Source organism: Zosterops lateralis, assembly GCF_965231275.1.
Source record: "Zosterops lateralis genome assembly, chromosome: 11".
Classification (NCBI taxonomy): Eukaryota; Metazoa; Chordata; class Aves; order Passeriformes; family Zosteropidae; genus Zosterops; species Zosterops lateralis.
In genome coordinates this window covers 21,358,166-21,383,273 of record NC_139771.1, presented here as the reverse complement: position 1 = coordinate 21,383,273, position 25,108 = coordinate 21,358,166, and the positions used below count along the sequence as shown (strand labels likewise).

The window sequence follows — 25,108 nt, the reverse complement described above, 5'->3', positions numbered from 1 at the left end:
AAGGCCCCAAGGGTGCAGCCCCTCTCCACCCTGCCAAGGCATCAGGGAAAAGGTGGATGAGAAAAGTCTCTTTAGAGTTTAGAACACAGGATGATGTGGTGATAGAGCAGTTCTCATGGGCTGCAGGCAAAGTCTGTAGGGTTTGTATCTTGTGTTGGTTGGTCACTGTAAATTAGAATATTCAACACAAAAGGAGATGGAATGAATTGGAACAAGGTCCCATCTCTGTTACTTTACCTCCCTCACCTCACACCCTCTCTCTCTCTCTCCCTCTCTCTTTGGGGTTCCCTCCAGCCCAGGCTGGTGGCTGAAGGCAAAGCCCTTTTTACCCACAACCCTTGCAATAAACTCACATGTTTCTAGAATATCTCAGCTCTGCAGAGTTCCCTCTCCCTGCCCTCCACAGATGCCCTCACAGCTGTGGCCCTGGCCCTCCCCAGCTCTGCTCCTCAAGGGCCATTTCCCCTTTTCTGAAACATGCCAGGACTGGCCACACTTTGTGTGAGGAGTTTTCACTGACCCCCAGCCTGAGCCTCCCCTCGATCTCCCCTCGTTTCCTCATCCCATCTCTGTTCCCTGAGCAGAGCCTGACCCCATTCCCGGCTCCAGGCCCCTGCCAGGGAGTTCTGGGGAGCAATGAGCTCCTCCCAATGAACACCACGAGTGATGAAGATGAGCTCAGCACCCAAAGTCAGGGGACAAGGTGCCACTGCCCTCCAGGGCAGAGCAGGACCTGCATCTCCAGCCTGTGGAACCTCCCCACAACGGGATCTTCTTGCCTTTCCCGGGGTTTGAAAAGCTCCAAGGAACACGTTGGCAGGTGTTAAATCCCATCAGAGCTTCACCTGAGCTTTATCTGTGTGCCACGAGCAGCAGCAGCACCGGGGATCGGATTTTCCCCACCCCAGGCTCTGGGGAAGGAGTTTAGGCACCATCCCTTAATCCCCAGGCATGACCTACATCCCCCTGCACTGGGGCCGGGCACTGCTCTGGGGTCAGAGCTTTGGCTGCAGGATGGTCAGGTCCCTGCTGGCTGCACCAACAGCTCATGGCATCAATGTCATCCTGCACAAAGTCCATCAAACGGGATCCTGCTCTGCAGCCAGAGCCTGCCCTCCACACAGGGAGCACATTTCGGGCCTGAGTTTGCAGCAGTGAGTATTTGCAAATAAAGTCAATTTTCAATTCCAATGAGCGCTGGCATTTGTCACTTCCTGCTGTATTAAATCCAAAGCCATTTGCTTTAATACCACATAAATATGCATTCGTGGGAACAGAAGAATTTATGCAAATGCGGGTTCATTCTGTGACACCAACACAGGGAAACAATCCCGGCTCCCCCTCTCTGAGGCCCTGCCTTTAGAGCCATGACTGCCCTGCTTGTTCCCTGCCAGGAGGACCCACCACCCCTGGGACAGGCTGGGACAGGCTGGGACAGTCAGGGATCCTGTCCCTGTGCTGTGGGACAGCCCTGGGCATGGGAACCCCTCCAGAGCAGCCCCTGCCCTGCCCTGGGCTCAGTGCTGCCCTGCCCTGGGCTCAGTGCTGCCCTGCCCAGGGGTTCAGTGCTGCCCTGCCCAGAGGTGAGTGCTGCCTTTATTTAAGGCAGGTCCAGGCTGGGACACCTGAGAGCTCCGTTTGGGGAGCACAGCAGAGCTTGTCTTGCCCCAGGACCATCACCAGAGCCCCGAGGAGACAGCCCTTGCATTTATCACCAACAGCGAGTTCCATCAGCTGCTGCTTTTCCCTCCCCAGCACAGGGACCAGCTCCACACACTTCAGTTTCCAAACCCTGAGGGATCTGGATTGCAGATCAGCTTTGCCAAGGACTCCCAGCCGAGGTCTGGCGTGTCTCACCCACACCTCTGGGGCTGCACATCCCACGGCAGCCACCCCTGAGCTCCGGGGGAAAGGTTCTGGATAACTCCCTGCACTGAACTGGGCACAGAAATGCCAAAGCAAACAGCACAGACCGGGCTGCACCCCAGACACAGTGACACCAGTGCCTGTGAGCAGCTCAGAGCAGAACTCAGGCTGTGGAGGCAGAAAAACCTCTCCAAAGCTGCCTTCTCCCCGTGCCAGCACAAGGGAACCTCAGCCAGTGCAGCAGGAGGAGCTGGGCACAACCCCAGAGTTCTGCTCCCCCAGAAACGACTGAAAACCACTGAGGGCTCCCACTCCCTGACACTCCATGGAATGACAACACCCAGGAGCCCTTGCAGAGAGCTGGAGGAGCTTTAGGATCAGGAATGAGCTCCGGGAACGCGCGGCGACATTTGGCACAACACGACATTCACTCACTCGCTGGGGGAGGACGGGCGTGGCCTACCTGCCTCTCTGGAAATTTGCATGAAGGACTCGACTCCTTTTTCTCCATAATTCCCTTCAGATGCCAAAGTGGATACATAATTCCATCCCAAAGCTTTCACAATGTCCACCATTGCTTGTGCTTGGAAGGAATCTGGAGGAACCACCCGTGAGAAGAAATCATAGCGCCTGTCATCGCTCAACTCGGGGGCAGTTGAGGCATAACTGATTTGTGGGATCTGTAGAAAAAAACAATTTCTGATAAATACACACATTCACAGACTCGTGGCACTCGTTGCACCAGGCTTCAGCTGAGCTTGGGCTTGGCTGGGTGCAGCTGCATTTCTCCAGCACGGTGCTTTACAAAGGAACGATCCTTTCGTCGGCTCCGAGTTCCCCAAATAAAAACTGTGAATCAACTGGAGACAGCCCTGGACGTGCACATCCATCACTCCTCCCTTTAAGGCAGTCAAACACGGCACACAAATCATTTTAATCACTCCCTGCCCTTGTCTGTGCTGTGGTGTCACCAGGATTTGGGTGCAGTGGGGTTAACCCCACACCTGCCAGCACTGCTGAGAGCAGGGACACCCCTCCCCAGCCTCTGGGGGATGGAGGCTCCAGGCTCAAGGAAAAGGTTTAGTTTTTATTCTTTCTGAGGAGGAACAGTGTGAGGGTTGCTGGGCAGGGACATCTCTGTCCCAAAATGCCCCACGGCCTCTCCCTTCATTCAATAAAGTCAAAGGACTCCTCTGTCTCCTTTTTGGACACAAACCTCTGGTGTTGGTGGGTTAATTTTCCTGACACTGGTGACCCTTGGGTGGTGTCCTGGGTTGTGGTGTAGGATGTGCACAAAGTATTTATTCCATCCCCATCCCCATGAGCTGTTGGAACCAGGTGGGGCAGTGTTTTCCCAGGCCCCTCCTTTGGGCTCTTCTGCTCATGGCCCATCAATGCCTTGCCCAGGACTCACAGGGAACTCCCTCCAGGAGCTCTCTCTGTTTAATGGGCCATCAAGGAGCCACTGCACGACTCCTCATCCCATTGGGAGATGCTCCCAATGCCCAGGGGGAGGAGCCAAGCATTCCCACCTGGAGAGAATCTGGGATTTGGGACAGGACAAGCAGCCCTGAGCCACTGGATTCCCAGAGGAGCAGAGCTCCCAGACCTTTCTGTGGGATCACTGCTTCAGGAAGAGCCCCTCACCTGGACTGCTCCCCCCACCCTGCTCAGGGTGTGTTCTGACTCTGGCAGGGATATTTTGTGTTATTGCATTGATTTTATTTTAGGTTTTTTTTCCTTTCTTCTTATTCAATTGTATTTCTGACTTGGAGCCTCTCATTCGTTTTGCTTTCAAACCACAACGGGTGGACACCTGGGAGTCCCCCAGGGTGACACAGGCAGCCCCACCCAGAGCAGGGCTGCCACAGCCAAGGGCTGCCCTCTGCAATTCTCACAACAGTCAGGCTGAAATATCACCTTTTATCTGTGGCAACTCTCGGTGTTCCAACTCACCAACAACTGCTCCTTCACCTAAAAATCCAAAGGAGCACATCCTGCACTTTTACAACAGGCAAAGCTTCTGCAGGGTTTGCTGCATCGCTTTATATTCCTAAGGAGACTTTTTAGATTTTAAATCTTTTTCCACCGTTCATAAAATATTAACTACTGCTGGCTGCTTCAATCACTTGGAGTATAAAAAAAGCAGATATTGGAGGTTTTAGCACTGTTTCTAACAAGAGATCTAAAAGAAACATCAAGTTATATATATATATATATATATATGGCAAGTAGAATTTTCCTCCCATTTTGTTTAAATACAGGGAGGGAAGTCCTTCAGGGGATGTGACAGGGACTGCAGCCACCAGAACTGCCCTGCCCAGAGGAAGTTCAGACACCTGCAGGAGGCACCTTCCCCTCCTGCCCAGCTCCCCCTGCACACCAGCACCATCCCAACCTGGGCACCAACTGGCAGCAGCTAAAATCAAACTGCTGCCCCAGGGAGCTCCACACAGGCACCTCCAGCTCCTGCCAGAGCTGGAAAATAAAAATGGGTTTCCCCAGGTGATGAGGAGCCAAGGGCAGGCTGGGCAGTGTCACTGCTCTCTGCTCCCAGGATGTCACTGTGCACGGAGGGTGAGGGACACCCAGAGAGTGTTAAATCACATTGAGGGTTTGAAATCACACGCTCTCTTGAGGGTTTTTGGATTATCCAGGTAAATATTTTCTGTCTCTTCACAGTTTTATTTTTCTTTCATTTGGGTAAAATCTGCTCTTTGTCATCAGTTCAGGACTGGAGGTGAAAGCAGCTCGATTTCTCTGCCATCACATTTCCCCATTTCCTGTTCTGACACATCAAGAAGCCCCAGAGAAGCACAGTGGGCTTTCCAAAAGGCTCCAGAGTTGGCAGAGGGGCTGTGACCAGAGGGACCCCGAGCTGCTGGCCCTGCCCTGGCCCCCAGCAGGGCTGAACTGGAGCTCTCTGAGGGACTCAGAGGTGAGGGAGCCTTTCCCTGGCGTGGGGAGCACATTTTCTCCATTCCCTGTGTAGCCCTGGTTTGTGCCTGACATGTTTCAGTTTCCTGAAATTCCTTTCCCAGGGAATTTTCTTTAAACAGGAAAAATGTTTTGGTAATGGCAAATTTGTTGATGTATTTTTCCCCAGGAGGAATTTCTCCTTGCTGTCCCTCTGCTCTGCCCAATGGGAGTGAAGAGGTTTGTCTTTGTGTCACCAATCAGATTGGTCTGTGTGAAATGGGATAAAAGGGAGACACATCCCAAAAATAAAGGAGTCATTTTCAGTCCTCTGAAATCAGAGTTTGTGTTGTTGTGGTGTGAAACAGCCTCATCCCTGTGTGTGCAGGGCCTGGCAAACACCACACTCAGGAGTTCCAGGTGTGCTCTGCCTGGCTGATGTTCTGATTACAGCACGGGGCAATGATTAATGCTGGGAACACTGTCTTAGTCAGTGATTAATTAATGTTAATTTATTTCTAACGCTGACCATTATTCTTCATTTATTCCATTTTCTCCTGCTAATGAAGAGCTGTCTCTGGGTCACAACTTGTTGTCTTGCCTGCGGAGCAACTCCTGTTTGAGGGCAGCAGCACAAACACCCCTGGGAGCTCCTCATCCTCACCTTCCAGCGCCAAACATCCCCCAAGAGCAGGTCAGGCCTTTCAATAAACACCTATTTTGTTTTTTATCTCTGTCCAGTCTCTGTTCCAGCTCAGCCTTCCCAAGGCATCAGGACCAGCTCACTTCAGAGCAGAACCCCACTGGAACACAAACCTGCTGTTCCAATTTTTCATTTCAAACTCACTGTTTTATTATCAACCCACTGTCTTATTATGAACTCATTGTTTTTATTATTAACTTTTTATTATTATTATCTGATCCCACATCCTCCTTCTCTCCCTGCTCCCTTTCTGCCAGGAGAAATGGCAGGAGGTTTGAGCTGCTCACCAGAGCCAGGTGTCTCATCCTGGAACACACAAACCCCAGAGCTCAAACCAACCCTCCCTGAGGCAGCCAAACCCTGCCTGCCCAGCCCTGAGCTCTGCCCCACAGCACCTGGAACAAACAATTCCTGCTGCCTCCAAGGGCACCGAGCTCAGCCCCTCATTAAAACACTCTGCAAGTGCTGCACCTGATCCCACCTCAGCCAGGGAACTGCAGAAAAGGCAATTTCCCCGAGGACCTCGAGCAATTAGGATAATGCAGGAGTGCACCTATTGAGATATTAATGAGCTCCTACCGGGGCAATATTAAGTTCACAGTTTGCTGCATTTTTACTCTCCATTTCCTATTAGGTTTTATTGATGTGGTTTCCTGGCAGTGGGGAAAGCTCACCCTGCTCTGGCTGAGCCTCTCGAGCCCATCACGTCTGGCAGGGCAGGGTCAGGCCACAAAAACTGCAAATCCCTCCCAAGTTCACCCAAATGAGCTGCCTGAAGGCTGCTCCCACCTGCCAAACCCTGCAGTGAACTGATGGATGAGCAGCAGCCTGGGACCTGTCCAGGCTTTATTTGTGTAGAGATTGATCATGTCAGGATTTAATCCTCAGCTCCTCCCTGTGCCCCATCCACATCTCCATCTGCAGAACCAGCAGCTCCAGCACCCTGAGCTGCAGAGAATTGGTTCTCCTGTCTCCAGCTCGAGTTATCTGGAGTTTCTCCCTGGATATTTTCTCTGGGCAAAACCCCTCCAGACTCATCTCTTTCTCACTTTGCCTTCTGGGCAGGAAGGAGATCTGGTAGGAAGGTCCAGAAATCCAGATATCCAAGGGAAGCTGTTGAACAGGGGGTTGAACAGACCTTTAAAGCTCCCTTGGAACTCCAAATGTGAGTTGATTCCATGGAAATCACCACGCTGTGATCCCATGGAAATCTGACACAGTGCACTAAACACGATCAGAGCCTGCCAAGGTAACAGGAACAGCTGCTCCTGCTGTTTTCCAGGGGCTGGAACTGGAGTTCTGCATTTCCAGCCCCGGGGAGGTGGCCCCAGCCCTGGGACACAGGGCTGGAATTCACAGAATCACAGAATGTGTAGGTTGGAAGAGATGTTCAAGATCATCGAGTCCAACCCAACATCTCAACTGGATCATGGCATCGAGTGCCACATCCAGTTTCCTTTTAAACACATCCAGGGATGGTGACTCCACCACCTCCCCAGGCAGACCATTCCAGTATTTAATCACTCTTTCTGTGAAAAAACTTATTCCTGATATCCAACCTGTATTTCCCTTGACACGGCTCAAGGCTGTGTCCTGTCCTTCTGTCAGTGCTGCCTGGAGAGAGACCAACCCCAGCTGAGCACAGGCGCCTTTCAGGGGGTTGTAGAGAGTGATCAGGTCACCCCTGAGTCTCCTTTTCTCCAGGATAAACAACCCCAGCTCCCTCAGTCGTTCCTCATATGGCTTGTTTTCCAATCCCTTCACCAGCTTTGTTGCCTCCTCTGGACACGTTCAAACATCTCAACGTCCTTCTCACCCAGCCAGGTGATGGTCCCTCCTTTGGGTGATGGTCCCTCCTTTGGGTGATGGTCCCCCCCATCACATTTGAGGACAAAGCACTCCTCATCCTCCCTGTGCACTCCCAGGTGGTTTTCACACTCAAGAACCAAACATTGCCAGTGAGAAACTGAGGAAGAACAATTAGGAAAAGTTTCCATGTGAGTCCATTTTAGGATCGACAGCAAATATTTCTGAGACACGAAACGAACACGAAGAAAATAAACCTGGAGATGATTCATGTCCCTGAATTTTGTTTCTGTCTACGCTGGGTGAGCTCCATCTCCCACTCCTGGGGCAGCATTAGGGTTAAGCAGCTGTGGTGCTGCTCAAAAACACCTTTTTAAGTTCCCAACTCTTCATTACCATTGTTATTATGGATGGAACCCATTACTGAAACAAATTACTTCCACAAAGCCACTTTGGGTTTTTTTTCCCTCAAACAACTGCCTCTCCAATTGAACACATTTTCTTTTTTAATTAATTTCGAACCTGAAAAGAGCCCATTTCCAGGCACACAAATCAATCCTCATCCCCACCACAGCTCATGGCACTGAGGTGGGGAGACATCCTGAGGGATGTTGGCAAACTGTGAGTCTTCCCCACATCTGCAAGGTCTTTCCTGCTTCCTTTGCTAAAGTGAGAAAGTATTCCTGAAAAAATAATCCTGGCAATTAAGGAACAATAATTACAGCAATTAGTAGTGTCCACAAGGCTCATGGGAGCACTTCATCAGCTCAGAAAGCAGGAAAAAAAAGTTCATAAACACTCAGGAAAATGAGATGTGTCCATAAATAAAGAGATTTCCTGTATTTCATCTTGATGACCTGTGCCTGGACCAAGGTCTGCCTGTGACAGTGATGAGCTTTTGGCACAGATTGGTTTTTTTATAGAGAAACAGGGGGTGGTTTCTTAGCTTTGAAATGCTGAAAGAACCTTGGACCTGAAGAACCTGACTTGAAACCAGGACCCAAAATTGAACTGAAAATTAGGCACAGCACAAAAATAAACATCTTCCCCCCTTCTCAAGCTGTAGCTAAAACTGTCCTTGGATAAACAGGGACATCACCCCTGTGTCAATAAATTCACACACTGGGGATCAGGACTTGGACATTTATTCTTTATTAGGGATGAGTTATTAATTAAATGCTTTTCTTTCCATCCCTGGCAGTGCCCAAGGCCAGGCTGGATGGGCTTGGAGCAGCCTGGGACAGTGGAGGTGTCCCTGGGACAATGGGAGGTGTCCCTGTGACAGTGGAGGTGTCCCTGAGACAGTGGGAGATGTCCCTGCCATGGCAGGGGTGGCTCTGGGTGGGATTTGAGGTCCCTTCCCACCCAAACCATCTGGGATTGCGTGTCTGTTCTATCACCAGGAAGGGCTTTCTGCCTCTCCCATGGCCTGAACACGCCCTGCAGGGTTTTCTAGACACCAAACCCTCTTCCCAATCCTGTGGTGTTCAGATTTGCACCAATCAGGGAGTTCTCAGAAGGGCTCCTGTCACCATCCCAAGAGCAGAGCAGAGGCTCAGGCTCCACACCCTCACTGGTGGCACTGGCAGCACTGGGAGATTTGTTTTCATCTCTTTCCACATTCACGTTTTCATTCTCCTTCCACCATTCCCACATCCCCAGAAGCCGAGAAGCCAATCTGTGTGAGCAGAGAGATGAATGGACACTGAGCACACGCACAGCACAAACATCCCCGCAGTGATTGGAGCTCCCACATCCCAAACACTCACCAATTCCAACCCTTTTGAAAATAAATCAGCGGCAGAATATAAACAGAGCGGAGCGGCTTTTATGTTTTATTTATGTGTACACATTGCTCCATTCATCCCAAACAGATAATTGAACCTTATATTGTCTATGCATATTTTAAAAGGTTTTTAATCTGCAAGTATAAATCTCATTGATTCTGAAAGTAGCCCGATAAAGACAACACCAGTAACGACTTCATTCAGCAGCCAGGCTGAGACAGAAAATGTTCTTGGTGGCAGAACAGGGGTTTGTGGAAGTAATTCACCAACACAGGCACACAAAGCCAGCCCAACAAAGTGGTACAAGGGGAGACAATGATCCCTGTGAGCTGAATGACTGACTGGCCTCAGTGAGAGCTGTTCAAGCCTGCCTTGGAGCAAATATCTCATAATTGCATTTCTACGAGAGCATCCGTGCTTATGTGCTGGAAAATAAGGCTGTGATTGGAATGTTTATTCCTAAATTTTCAATATAGCCAAGAGTCTGACAGCTGAGGGGAATGAAGCCTCTCTGGCCTCCGTGCCCTGACATGGTAACTCAGCCAAAATCTGATAATACAGATTTAGCTACATTAAGTGGTTATTTCTAATTTCAGCCTACAGTTAAACTTTGGGCGAGCAGTGAGCAAACCCAGGCTCCTGTGAAGAGCTTCCACTGAGCAGAGACTGCACGAGCAGGAGTCTGTTCTCATTAAAACATCTCCTGTGAAGGGAGAGGCTCAGACAATGTGGTCTCCTCCAGCTCCCCCCTGGATCCTCCATCACCCCAAGGCTACCAGCACCGTTTCAGGCAGCAAATGATGTTTTAAACAGGGTTTCTGGAGCTCATTTCCCTCCGTGCAATATTGGGAGTATTTCTGAATTTAAAAACGTGTCAAATAATAATAAAACCCCTGGGTTTTTAATGTGCTCACACACTGTGGCTGACTGAACTGGTTCTGCTTGAGCTCAGACTGCCTTGGTGTGGATTGGCACTTGATTGAGAGCTGGAGGTGAGGGGAAAACTGGGAATTGTGAGGAATATGATGAGGGGCTGTGTGACCTCCCTGGGCACTCACCCCCACCAGCCCCAGCAGGGTCCAGCTCCTCCTTCCCCCCGAGGTGTCCCCACATCTGGGCCCAGGTGAGCCGTGCTCAGGGAACCGCAGCTGACAAACCCTGATCTCTGTGAGGTTCTGAGAATTCTCTCTAATTTCATTCCCCCACCTATTTTTTTTTTTTTTTCAGCTCAGAAACTTTCTATACTCTGAATATTTCAAGGCCTGAAGCTCACCTCTGTTTCAAACCTCTATCTCTCTAAGCTCTGAAAATCCTCTCCTTTTTCAGTTTCCACAATTCCCCAGCCCCTTCCCATCTCTATTTCCTCCCCTGGACTCCTCCAGCCCCTCCAGGGCTCCCCTGCACTGAGGGAGAAGCAGCAGGAGGGGCTCAGAGAGAGGACAAACTGTTCCATCATCTGCAAAGTCAAACATTTCCTCCTCTGAATCCCATTTGATGTTCCCTGGGAGCTGACCCGGGCGTGGGGGATGCTTTCACCAGGGACACTGAGGGATTATATTTAGCCTTGCCTTTGATTTCATATTTTCTTTAATCCAAAATAAACATTATCACGAGTAAAAAGAGCCTGTTGTGTCCTCTGAGCGTCAGAAACACAGCAAGGTCCTTCAGGACACAGACTCTGGGAATAAGGGGGAGTGAAGGAAAGGCAGTGAGGAGATGTGTGAGCGAGGATGGGTTGTAATTCTGGGAGAAATCTGCATTTGACATTTCTCTCCCTACACAGCCAAGAGTTATAGGGTGTAATGAAGTCCCAGTGAATGTCTATACCTTTTATTCCCTTATATTTCATCTCTGGCCTTTTACAGAGTGCAGCATCACCGTGTAATTCCGCAGATATCTAAATATTTCTGTGTTATTACAGGGGGAAAAACACAAGGCAATCACACTTTTACCTTCACTGCTTTTCTTCACCTCGACATGGAGCCTGCCAGCTAAATAATTACATTTCTCCTTATCTAACTGGTGGGGAAAACAAATTTAATAACAGAAATACAGTCAGAAAGACGAATACTTAGGGGAGAATAATTTTCAGACTTAAACTTCACAAGGCTCAATAGATTATTCTGGACACTGGATAATTACTCTGCATGTCTTTATCACAAAAGTGCCCGGACATTCTAATTAATCCAAATTACTTTCTAAGGGCCATGTTATTAGACTCATGCAGGAACAGCCAGATAGAGAAATTTTTTTTTTTTTTTTTTTTGAAGGTCTCTAACAGCTGAGCCTTTCAGCACCCTGGTGAAAACCACACCAGAGCCAGCAGAGGAGCCCCAGGAATGGTGAAGAACAGGAAACCTGCAGGAAAAGCTGATCAGGGTCTTCCCTAAAAGATAAAAATCAGTGTCCAGTGGTGATTTCATCAACAGCCCACAACCTGATAAAACATCCTAAAACACCCCAACAGCCCCTGTCCAAACCAACCTTTCCCATCCACACCTGCCTTGCTCTTAATTTTACAATGTTATTTCATCATTAACTCCATTTTCAGTCATTAAAAAACGTTCCCAACTCCCCACCAAATTCCCTTTGGAAGTTCCATGGGTCAAACCTGGTGTAAACTGCTGCCAGTATTCAATAAATGGGATAATCAGGTAATTGTTTATCAGGGAAAACATCTGGGCCTGGTGCACAGCCCAGGTAAACCAGGTGTGGTTTGTTTTCTCTTCTCTCCTGAGAGAAGAGTTATCAGAGCAGAGCTGACCTGTTGGAGTTGTCATGGTGCTCAGAGCTGGCCTCGTTTGTTGAAACAAAAAGAGGGCAAAATAAAGAGTGAATAAAGTGCAATGAGATTCTGAAACACCTTCAAACCAAACTTTATTCCTTTAGCAGAATAAAAAAAAAAAAATCCCAGCACTCTGGGGATGTGAACGGTACCTGGAGGACCCTCCCACCAAAATCTGGACCAGCTTTGTTCTGCAGCAGCCCGAGGAGCTGGGCCCCTGGAGGGGCAGGACCTGCAGGGCTGGCTGCAGGCTCTGAGACACCAAACTCAACTAAACGTCAGGAGCAGCTCTGAATTTCCCTGACCTTCCTCCCCATTTCTGGCTCCCAGTGCTGAGGATTTCCCTGACCTCCCTTCCCATTCCTGCTCTGAGTGCTGAGGATTTCCCTGACCTTCCTCCCCTTGCCTGGCTCCCAGGATTTCCCTGACCCTCCTCTCCATGCCTGGATCTCAGGATTTCCCCGACCTTTGTCCCATTCCTGGCTCCCAGGATTTCCCTGACCTTCCTTCTCATCCCTGCTCTAAGCACTGAGGATTTCCCAGACTTTCCTCCCCATGCCTGGCTCCCACTGCCAAGGATTTTCCTGACCTTTGTCCCATTCCTGCTCTGAGTGCTGAGGATTTCCCTGACCTTCCTCTCCCCATTCCTGGCTCCCAGTACTGAGGATTTCCCTGACCTTTGTCCCATTCCTGGCCCCCAGTGCTGATTATTTCCCTGGCAGCTCCATGAAAACTTCTCCAGCTGCTCCATGCCCAGGCCAGGGGAGCTTTGGGAAGATGGGAATGACCTCTGTGACCCTGGAAAATCCCAGATAAAAGGCACAGGACCCATTTGTGGAAAACAATAAATATTTCAAGATCCCTGCAATGCACACTGCAAGACCCTGCTCTGTGAAAAGTGCTCAGAATTCCTGAGGGACTGATCCTGCAAGGGGCTGAACAACCTGTTCACCTTGAGGAGGCACAGGAAGCGAGGGAGGCAGAGCCCAGCAGCAGCTGCAGGAGAGGGGATGATGTGAGCTCCTGTGTTTGCCTTTGAGGACAGAGATCCGTGCGTGGAGCATCATCCTCAGCTGCTGCACGGGCCTCAATGGAGCTGCACGACAGCCCACAGCTGGAGGAGCTGATGCACAAAATTAACACGGGCGATGAATGGCTCTGCAAACACTCCTGCATCTGTATTTATCACATCAGAATGAGCACCACGGCTCTGGAGATCACCTCATGTTTATGCATGCGCAGTTCAGGCCCTAAATCACCGCCTGGTGGGATTTTTTATTTTTTTTCCCTCTTTTTTAACACTTTACACTGAATAGCGATTTCTGAAAGGAAGTTTCTGCGGAATGGGATGGCGGGTGTCAGATCGTTCTGAACAACTGCCTGTAGCAGATCCTCATCTGCTCTCCCCGAAAAATAAAACAGCCCCGGAAGGGCCCTGGGAAGGGAGGGGATGGGAAGGGAGGTGGATGGGATGAGGGGTTGGGATGCAGAGAGGGATGCAGGGATGGGATGAGGGGATGAGATGTGGGGATGGGATGCAGGGATGGGATGTGGGGATGGGATGTGGGGATGGGATGCGGGGATGGGATGTCCCCCACTGGAACTGTTGGAATGCAGTGATGGGATGGGATGTCCCCCATTGGAGCTGGCTGGGATAAGGTGACGGGATGGGATGTCCCCCATTAGTCCCTGACCAGCAGGGCCATCCCAGCCCATCAGGAATCAGCCAAGCTCCACCACCCTGCCTCAGCAGCCTGGAGCTCCCTGCCAGAACAGGTTGGCCCTTCCAGCCCCGTTCCTCAAACCTGGGACAGGAGAGGAGGGGGACAAGGGGGAGGGAATTTTCCACTGGGTGATATGTTGAGGATCTGAATAAAAGCAGCACCTCCAGGAGCTCCACCTGCCTGTGAGAGCTTTCCCAGGCAAGCTGGGGCTGTCTCATTTCCCTGTGCTCAGAGCCCAGTGACAAACCCAACCCCAGACATTTCTCCAGGTGTTTCTGCCCCTCCTGCTCCGACCTTGGGGCACAGCAGCATTTCCTGGGGGTGGCTTTTGAAAGGCCACCCCTTCACCCCCGGCTGCCACAAGTGTCTGCCACATCCCAGCAGCACACGGGTTTCATTTCCTTCCCCTTCATTACATCTCCTTTCAATTCCCTTCCCTTCCCTTCCCTGCAGTTATTTGTTCCTCTGGCGGGCAAAAGCACAGAGCAAAAAGGAACAAACCCCCTGTGCATTCCTCATCTGTCGGGGGGCTCCTAATTACTGCAGTGCCAGCTCTGCCCTGCCCGGGCTGGCAGGATGAGCCCTGGACTGTGCTGACCATGTCTGGGCTGGCAGGATGGAGCCTGGACTGTGCTGACCATGTCTGGGCTGGCAGGATGGGCCTGGACTGTGCTGACCATGTCTGGGCTGGCAGGATGAGCCCTGGACTGTGCTGACCATGTCTGGGCTGGCAGGATGGGCCTGGACTGTGCTGACCATGTCTGGGCTGGCAGGATGAGCCTGGACTGTGCTGACCATGTCTGGGCTGGCAGGATGAGCCCTGGACTGTGCTGACCATGCCCAGACTATGCACAGAAACTCTTCTCTTTCCTCAAACACCGCGTTCTGGTATCACAAGCGACTCAGCGGGAAAATTAGCATTGTAAAATGGCAACCTCATTTAGATAAGCGCCCCGTGAATCCATCTCATTTGTACACAGAGCCATTAGATGGTCACAGCCCAGTGGCTCAAGCCTTTCTCTTATCCCCCTAAACACCAGAGCCCTGGGAGCATCCCTGAGCTGCCGCCAGCACCGCGGACAGCGACAGCGCTGTCCCTCTAGGGCAGTGACACTGACAGTGACAGTGGGGGACAGCAGCTCTTCTGGGAGCCCCAGGAGCCACTAACCATCACCCGGGGTGCTGCCACCTCCCTGGGCTCCAACCCTTCACCAGTCCCCCAAACATCCCCCAGCCAGCTGCTCAGTAATGGTGAGCCCCTTTCCACTCTCAGGCTGTCCCTGGGGAGTGGGTGACACCTGTGGGCACAGGCAGGATGTCCCCAGGGTGGCACAGCTGGCCCTGCCCCAGTGCCAGCCCCCCACCCCTGGCACTTGGGAATAAACTGGAGCCACAGCACTTGTGGGATTTGTCCTCCTGCAGGCTCTTCCCCAGGCAGAAACGCCAGAAGATTTTACCATCCCTTCCGACAGCTTGGGAATCGCCGTGTTTAATAACAGCAAACTGACAGGGAGACTCGATAAACAGGAATCCTTCCCACTTCCAGCCCATCCCGGTCCATCCACATTATCCCAGACGGATTTATCCCCATCCAGGTGCTCACACCAATCCCATCACCATGGCATCGCCCCGCTCTCAGCTCCTTAAAAATAGAACAAATAGCGTTTCCTCATTGTTTCCTCCTCCAAAGCTTTCAAGAGAAACGCTGGAATCACTTATGGCTTTATTTTATTTAGTCCTTTGTTTGTGAAAGGGGCTGAGCGAAGCACTTCCCTCCCTGCCGAGGAAAGGGAAAAGAAAAACGAGGAGAGGAGGGTGGGGAGAAGGAATTTAAAGGGGTTTTCTGTGCTGCTGTGGGGTCCCAGCACCCATGGGTGCTCACACATCCCTGGGGGAGGTTCCCCAGCTCAGCCTGTGCCGGGTGGGATGAGAGGGAGGGAGGGAGGCAGGAAGGAGCTCGGTGTGATGGAGAGCAATCCTACGGGAGCCGGGATTAATTAGTGCAGACATCCCGGCTGGGGGAGCCGGCACTGCAGTGCTGATGCGTTTTCCTCTTCACCTGCAGCCTGGGAGAGCCAGCCCAGGGCACAGGACACAGGCACAGGGCACAGGCACAGGCACAGGGCACAGGGCACAGGCACAGGCACAGAGCACAGGGCACAGGGCACAGGGCACAGGCACAGGCACAGAGCACAGGGCACAGGGCACAGGGCACAGGGCACAGGGCACAGAGCACAGGGCACAGGCACAGGCACAGAGCACAGGGCACAGGCACAGGGCACAGGGCACAGGGCACAGGGCACAGGCACAGGCACAGAGCACAGGGCACAGGGCACAGGGCACAGGCACAGGCACAGAGCACAGGGCACAGGGCACAGGGCACAGGGCACAGGGCACAGAGCACAGGGCACAGGGCACAGGGCACAGGGCACAGGGCACAGAGCACAGGCACAGGCACAGAGCACAGGGCACAGGCACAGGGCACAGGGCACAGGGCACAGGGCACAGGCACAGGCACAGAGCACAGGGCACAGGGCACAGGGCACAGGGCACAGGCACAGGGCACAGGGCACAGGGCACAGGCACAGGGCAGGGCACAGGGCACAGGCACAGAGCACAGGGCACAGGCACAGGCACAGAGCACAGGCACAGGCACAGAGCACAGGGCACAGGCACAGGGCACAGGCACAGGGCACAGGGCACAGGGCACAGGCACAGGGCAGGGCACAGGGCACAGGCACAGAGCACAGGGCACAGGCACAGGCACAGAGCACAGGCACAGGCACAGAGCACAGGGCACAGGGCACAGGGCACAGGGCACAGGGCACAGGGCACAGGCACAGAGCACAGGGCACAGGCACAGGCACAGAGCACAGGCACAGAGCACAGGGCACAGGGCACAGGGCACAGGGCACAGGCACAGGGCAGGGCACAGGGCACAGGGCACAGGGCACAGAGCACAGGGCACAGGCACAGGGCAGGGCACAGGGCACAGGCACAGAGCACAGGGCACAGGCACAGGCACAGAGCACAGGCACAGGCACAGAGCACAGGGCACAGGCACAGGGCACAGGCACAGGGCACAGGGCACAGGGCACAGGCACAGGCACAGGGCACAGGGCACAGGGCACAGGGCACAGGGCACAGGGCACAGGCACAGGGCAGGGCACAGGGCACAGGCACAGAGCACAGGGCACAGGGCACAGGGCACAGGGCACAGGGCACAGAGCACAGGGCACAGGGCACAGGGCACAGGGCACCGGCACAGGGCACAGGCACAGAGCACAGGGCACAGGGCACAGGCACAGGGCACAGGGCACAGAGCACAGGGCACAGGGCACAGGGCACAGGGCACCGGCACAGGGCACAGGCACAGAGCACAGGGCACCGGCACAGGGCACAGGCACAGAGCACAGGGCACAGGGCACAGAGCACAGGGCACAGGGCACAGCTGGCCCAGGGCACAGGGCACAGGGCACAGGCACAGAGCACAGAGCACAGGGCACAGGGCACAGGGCACAGGGCACAGGGCACAGGGCACAGGGCACAGGGTGGGCACAGGGCACAGGGCACAGGGCACAGCTGGCCCAGGGCACAGGGCACAGGGTGGGCACAGGGCACAGGGCACAGGGCACAGGGCACAGGCACAGGGCACAGGGCACAGGCCACAGCTGGCCCAGGGCTCCCAACCACGGGGAAATGGCAAATTCAAAGGCCCCCAAAGAGACAAATGCTCTGGAGACCCCCTGCTCCACCCTAAGGAAGCTCCCTGCTTCCCAAATTACAGACACAGACCTGGGTATTCTGGGAATTATCTGTATGTGCTCTTTTACCATCCCTCCCAACAAGTTTTTTGCTCGATGAGGCACCAAGAGCCGTGCAGGTCTCTGGACAAGTCCCTCTCCATCCCTGAAGGTGTCCCTGACACCCCCAGCCCTGAGGGATGTCCAGGTGACCAGGGGACAGCCCAGGGGACCCAATGAAACGCTGCTGCCTCCAGAGGAGACCCTGAACCCCCCAGGGCTGGTGTCCAAACGTGTCCCCACATCCTCTGGGCCAGAGCTCTGCACCTGCAGATCCATTCCCAGCCCAGCAGGACAAAGCAGCAACACCCCGAGGGAGAGATAACTGTCCCCAGGCTGAAGGCACCAACCTCACCACCTTCATTTTACAATTCTTAATGAGAAAGGAAAAAAACCCATCCCAGCAAAGCTCCTTAGCTCAAGCAGGATTGTCCCTGCAGGACCAGGGGAAAGACAGATGGAGAAAAACTCTCCCCGAGCACCTCTCCCAAATCTAGGCCAGTGTGGAGGAGTATTCCCAGCAGGATCTCCTGCTCCTGCAGAATCCTGCCAGCCCACAGTGTGACTCTGCTGCCCACAGCACATCTCACCTCCCCAGCCCTGGGATTTGGGGCTGTTCACTGGGCTGGGATGTCCCTGCCCCTCCTGGGAATGTCCCCATAGTCCATGACCACCCCGAGCACCAGTGAACCCCAGAGGTTTATCCCAGTGAACCCCAGAGATTCATACCAGTGAACCCCAGAGGTTTATCCCAGTGAACCCCAGAGGTTTCTCCCAGTAAACCCCAGAGATTTCTCCCAGTGAACCCCAGAGTTCATCCCAGTGAACCCCAGAGGTTTCTCCCAGTGAACCCCAGAGATTCATCCCGTCCCATCCTGCCACCATCACCGAGCAGGAAGAGACACTAATTAGCAGGGAGCTGTTGCAGGGATACATGAATATTAATGCCACCGTCCAAACTAATTTCCCCAATTACTGCTGTTCCAGCAGCTCCATTACAAGCCATAAACCCGGGACTGATATGAAGATCTCCCTAATAAGGGAGTGAGAACAACTTGCTGGAGAGCTCCACCACGCCTGGGCTGACACTAACAAGGTTAATTTTCCCCCTGTAGAAAATGACAGAAATCTGTAAATATTTTAATAATAGGAGCAGCCTTTCCCCTCCTGGCACAAACATTCTGCTGTAAAATCCACACGGAGCTTCTTCCTTCAGCACAGCCCCGGCTCAGGGAGCTTTGTGATCTCCTGAACTCCCAAGTGTGGAGCATTGAACACAGAGAGACAGAAAGAGCCATTAAACCAATGAGCTGCCTCCTGCTTTGGGATCTTTATTCCAGATTTCACATTGATACTCCCCTTTTCAAGTGCCTGTGCTCAGGAATTCATCAGCCTGTGACATGGCTGAACGATTATATGACATGTTAGAGCTTAAATGCACTTTTATTATGCATAAAGCATTACATTTTTGGTATTTATTTCCTTCTGCAACGCTTTTTTACCCCTCTGCAAACACAGCCAACACTTGGAAATGATAAAACTGAAAACTCTGCAATGACAAAGGAATTAAAGCTTTTCCTGAGGAAAAAGAACCATTATATGATATATATATATACCATAGATATTATATATTATACCATATACCATTCTATATTATTATATTATATATTATATTATACCATATACCATTATATATTACATATTGAGTTACACTGATGCAGAACAAGGGTGAAACATCCTCTCTGCTCCTGGGGATGACCAGTGCATTATGATTTAATGAACCAGCACCCAAAGGTGAAGTGATCACACTCACAGCCCTGGGAGCCACCCCCAGTGTCTCAATCCCAACCAGAGCAGCAAGAACTGGACCCTCAGCACAGAAAACACAAGGTGTGATGGTTATGGAGATGAATCCCCAGTTCTGACAGCCCAAAGCCCACCTGAAGCTGTGAGCACAGCCCCTGACATCCCACACCTCACACTGAGGCAAAAACTCCTCTTTCTTCTCAACTGGAAGGGACAGATGGGAGCAGAGGGCAGGACAAGGCAGCAGCACTTTATACAGACAAATCACAAAATCCCAGAGGATTTGGGGTTGGGGGACCGCCCAGTCCCACCCCCTGCCCAGGGAGGGTCACCTGGAGCAGTGACACAGGAATCATCCAGGTGGGGTTGGGATGTCTCCAGATAGGGGAACTCCAGGATTCCCTGGGCAGCTGCTCCAGAGCTCTGCCCCCTCCATGGAAAGATGAGGCTGAGATGGAACTTGTTGTGTTTGAGTTTACAGCCAAATATCTGCTAAAAAACAGCTGTCAGTGTTTCCCAATGGCCCTGAAAGCACCAAACCATCCTGGCCTCCATCCTGTCCCCCAGACCTGAGTGAACACTGAGCACCTGCACTCACCCCAGGCCTGAAGCTCCCCAAGGCTCTGCCACACTCCAGGGAAAGGTAATTAATAACAGCACAAGGTAATTAATAACAGCACAAACACAGGGGCCAAGCACAGATTTGTTTTCCTGGTGCTGACAATACACAGAAATGAGGAAAAACTAAACGAAGCCAAAAGCTGGTGCTGGTCAGTGACAGAGGGAGGTGTTAAAACTCACATTAACAATCCCACAGATGTGCTGGAGCAGATGCACAGCTCAGGAAATGCCCCAGGATTTTATGTGAGCACCAGTTTTCAATACCAGCTTCCCTGGGAGCAGCGTGCACACACAGGAGCCTTGCAGAGGTTTTTTTTCTCTGCTTCCACCTGCTGGTCAGACCATCCTCAATCCACCCGGGATGGGCACCGTGGGTGAGCTAAACCTGGGGATGAGGAGGGCTGGGCTGTGCCCCAGAGCTCTGTGACATCCCCAGAGCAGCACGGGGGGACATGGAGCAGCTCTGGATCTCTGTGAGCCTCTCATGGTTTCCAGTTCTTGTCTGGATTAATTTCTCAAAATTCTAAACATTTATAAAACATCGATTCCTTGGCAATTCCCTCTGGAAATGCTGGGAAATTCCTCTGCGGTGACAATCTCCCCTGGAAACGCTGGACATTATCACACGTTCTATAAACAGAAAGTAAAAGTGAACTGCAGCCTCCTGACAGCACCATCATTGCCATGGCAATGCCAGCGAGGAGGAATTTAACTAATAACAGTTTTGGGGGTGAAAAGCAGTCTCAGTGGATTTCAGAAGATTTATTTCTCCTGAAGGGAAGCTGCCTGAGAATTGGAAGAGGCTCGTGAACGTTGTTCCGTGAGGTAATTGCTGTTAATGACTTTCCTGCAGGATGAACATGGAATTAGGACCTGGATCTGTTGAGATGTGCACTGGGCACCCCCAGGCCCAATTTATCACCATTCACATAAGGGAACACCAAGGATGGTGTTCACAGCAGCTGAAATTCCCCTGAAATCACCCAACACCATGAGATCCTGTGCACCTTCTCCCCAGGAATTCTGTCCCAATTCCAGGTTCCCAACAGACCCAGCCCAGCGTGGGGAGCAGCAGTGGAACACTGGAGGGATGATCCCAAAACTGCCTGATCAACAGGACAAAACAGCCTCAGGTCCTGCCAGGGGATGCTCAGATTGGACAAATTTCATCACTAAAGGTTTGTCAGGCCCTGGGGAGTGGTGGGATCAACATCCCTGGAAGTGCTCCAGACTCCTGTGGATGTGACACCTGGGATGTGTTAGTGGTGAGGGAATGGCTGGGCTGGATCTCAGAGGGCTTTTCCAGCCTAAAGGATTCCAGGGTTTGGAACAAGCAGGAAGAGGAGAGGATGAGGAGCAGAGATTCCCAGGCCGGGGGTGAGCTGAGTTTGTTTCTCACTCCTCCTGCTCATCAAAGCTGCAGCAGGGCTAACAGGCTAAAATTGGACTGAAGTGCTCAGGAACAACAAACCTGAGCCACATCCCGGCCAAAAGCAGCACTGAAATTGCTCTGACCTGCCTTGCAGCTGCCTGGATCCTTTGTCAAGGCTCCTTTCATGTCCCTCCTTCCCACCAAGGACCAGGGCTTTGGTTCCTGCCCCTCAAGGCCTGTTGAGTTTTCTTTTCCTGGCTCTCTTTAAAGACACTGCCTGTGATTCCGAGCCTTTCATGCTTCTCCCCTTACATATCCCTGCTCCATCTGGCACTTTGCAACACCTTCCAATTTAGATTCATCTGGAATGAGTCCAGCAACAGCTTCAGAAATACTGAAGCAGATGCTTTAAACAATGTCTCTTCCACCTTCTGCACTGATGGGGAGGGAGGGAGCTGCCAGACCCTGCTGCCCTCCCCACCACGGAGCATCCCCAGCCCTGCTGGAGGCTGGAGCAGTGGGGCAGCACCTTGGGGTGCTCTGGGCACAGCCACCCACTGCTCCTGGGCAGTCCCCACCTTCCTCATTCCCAGCCTGTGGCACATCCTCCCTCCCCTACAAACACAATCCCATCTGCTCTCCCTGTTCTCTGCCGCCACCATCTCTCTGTGTCTCTGTTGTTTTCTCCTTCCCCTCTGCCACAAGTCCAGGTGACAGAGCAGTGGGTGCCCCAGCCCTGGCACAGCCCCCCTGGGTGTCACAGGGACCCCTCCCCACTCTGAGTGGGGGACAGTGGTGCCCTGGGCTCCATCCCTGGTGCTCTGGGGAGGAGCAGGAGCTCAGGGCACCACCAGGACAAGCTCTCAGCTCCCCTGGGGATGCTCAGCCCCTCCTGCCTGCCCCCAGAGATGCTGCTCAGTCCTGAGGAGCTCCTGCACCTCCTTCCCCACCTCCGGAGCTGCCGGCACGACACTTCAGGCACAAACACCCAAGAACGTTTAATTATCAATGGCAACACTCACAGAGCTCCAAGAATATTTAATTATCAGAGGCATCAGTCACAGGCTGCAGCTCCACTGCCTACTCAGCACATCCACCTCGGATTTACTGAGCTGCCTCCCTTTCTCTCTCTGTTTTCTTTTCATCTCCCCCATTATTGCCCATCATTCCCGAGAAGCTCCATCAGTAATTCACACCAGACTCCAGGCCTGGCTCCTGGGCACAGCCGGGGTGTGCTGCAGCATTGATCTGCCTTCCCGTGTGCTGCAATAAATATCAATCAAAGCCCTCATCCTTCCCACTCTGAGGATGCAGAGCTGCTGCCAAAGAGCCAACCTGAGCCTGCTGTGCTGATTCCTCAGCTCCAGCTCTAAACCAGCTCTGCCTTCCCCACAGATGGAACAGAGGCTGGAGTCAACCTGCAGATGGTTCCAGGCAGGATGGAGTGCTCCACCTCCACACGGAGCATCCTCAGGGCCAGCACTGCTTCAACTCAGAGCAGTTTGTGCCAGGCTGGGCAGGGTGACATTCCCCAGGTAATTTGGACCCTGCAAGTGTTGCCACAGCTGGGGATGGTCCTGCAGCACCCAGCCCTGGTGGGAGCTCTGCCAGAACGTGGCCAGAGATGTGCCCAAAATGAGGGGTTTGCATGGCTGGGAGCATTAAAGGGCTTTTCTCTCTCTTCAAGGACCACAGAGAAAGCTGGAGAGTAAAATAAGAGGGAGAATGAGCAGCAGCCAGAGGATGCAGAGAGATTCCCTGGCTCAGTCCCTCCACTGCCAGGATGGATTCAGCTCCCAGAGAGATGCTCTGGAGCACCAGCAGGTCAAACCCTCACACCTGGCCACCCCCACAGCTGGTGACAAGCCCATTACTGGAGCAATTCTCACTGAGTTAATCACCATTTATTCCAGGCTTTGAGTGACCACAGGGCCATGGGGCAGCAGCTGTGGGGTCCAGCCCAGCCCTGCCCCACTGGTCCCCACAAGTGCCCTGTGACAGTGGCTGGTGGCCCTGGGCAGGGGGCAGGAGCCTGGGGTGACCCCCCTTGCAGGACAGAGCCAAACCCCCTGGCCAAGGGGATTTATTGCTGCTCCTCTGGCAGAGCCACCTGCCCCAGCCAGGAACAGGAGCAGCGAACAAGGGAAATGTGGCAGAGGGGACAGCACTGTAGGCACAGTGACACCCAGCCCAGCACAGGGCAGCCCCAGTCACACCAGCATCATCCTGTAAAATCCCAGAAAATCTGCATCTGCAGGGAATTGTGCAGGAGTGAAAATGAGCCCTGGTGCATTTAAATGCTGAATTAAGCTTCGGGAAGAGAAAAAAAAAAAAAAAAAAAAAAAAATCACAATTCCAGTAGAGCCCAAGCCAAAGCTGCTGTAAAGCCCCTCCTTCACAGGGGTTCTGCTGCAAAGTGCCTTACGTGTAATTAAATGATATGGATAATAAAAGCCAGGAATCAAAGGGAAGGCAAAATAAAGGTTTGAAGGTAAAAAGATGTTTTCAGATCTGATTTCAAAATGATGGTGCGTAAATGGAAAAGCAAATTTAACAATATCACTGCACTCTATCATTAGGAGAAAATGAGAGCCATTTACTTATCACAAAACTGCATTTTTTAAACAAAACCGCCACTTAAAACGTATCTTTGATAGAAGGACCATCAAAGCTGGGTTATTCACAGGCAGGCAGGCTGAGGGGAGGTTTCAGGCAGGCTGAGGGGAGGTTTCAGGCTCTCCAGGCTCTCTGTGTCCCACCAGAGGCCCAGGGAGCACAGGGGGAGCTGAACCCAGCCAAGGCCCCACCACAAACCCCCTGGGCAGAGGGTGAGACGTGCCCAGAGCAGGCTCAGGGCTCCCTGCAATGCCCCACGCTCAGGAAGTGGCTCTGGAAATGCTGAGCTGAGCTCAGGCTCATCACGAAGCTTTATGGGTTCAATATCCAGAAAATGCAAGTCAGCTCTTGCTGCCCACAAACGCCAGGGCTTTGTTCTGCAGCTTCCCACCACGGCCTGGCCCGTGGGAAATACACAAAAATGCTCAAATTAGTTCTCCTGCTCATCCCTCAGCAGCCCTGGGGGTCAGGACTCTCTGTCCCCTAAACTCTCCCTGCAGGAGGAGAAATTTGCTGAATTTGCCATCCCATCACTTGCTCTCCTGCAAATAAAGGAGCACACCAAGTTTTCAGGGTGATTTGCCCAAAGTCTCTGTCTGTACTGATTCTCCCCCTCCAGGAGCTCCACCAGCCAATAAACTCTTTTATTTCAGTCTCACCCCACAGTCTCCTCTCCCAAAGCCAGCCAGGTGTGAGGTTCCCCATGAGCTGCACCAGCTTCACACTCAGCCAGCACAGGTTTAGATTAAGCAGAGTTTTTAAAATTATTCCAATAGGTAAAAATTACTTTATCAAATTTATCCTGCCCATATTGTGGCTGAATTGTCCTTTCACAACTCCCTGTTCCTGCTGAAGGAGCAGAAACACAACCAAAGCCCAGAGTCCTCCTGCCCCTGCAGGAACCATAAAGTGAGAGGACCCTAAAATAATCGGGAAGCTGGACGGGAGCAAATGCAGATTCAATCACTGCGATTAATGCTACATTTATTTCATTTATTCTCCGTTTATTTCATGTCAAATGGCAGGTTATAGACTCTTCTAGATAGTTTACAAATGCAGATACATTATATTGGCACACAGCAGAGAAAGAATGTAAATAGATAATGTTTCACTTGTTCCTTAAGGTTCACCATAATACCTGTACCTATTTACCCCTAAAAGACCCACTATCTCCCATTAACATTTAACATCTAATTTTTAGCTGCACCACAGGCTTCACAGCTGGCCTTGGTGTGGGGCCCAGGCTGGGTAGTTCAACTCTAATTCCAAAATTCCTACAGAGCCAGAACACAAAAACCCCACT

The 25,108-nt window shown here is 52.2% G+C and overlaps 1 protein-coding gene across 1 annotated transcript in view; it reads right to left on the bottom strand.

Moving 5' to 3' along the window:
• The window catches only part of GRM7 (glutamate metabotropic receptor 7), a gene marked incomplete at both ends in the record, with an annotated part of 164,494 nt that overhangs the window by 85,116 nt on the left and 54,270 nt on the right, over positions 1–25,108 (bottom strand). Inside the window, one exon of the mRNA XM_083869703.1 lies at positions 2,330–2,546. Within this exon, the coding sequence (XP_083725829.1) occupies positions 2,330–2,546 (217 nt within the window). The remainder of the gene's footprint in view (positions 1–2,329; positions 2,547–25,108) is intronic.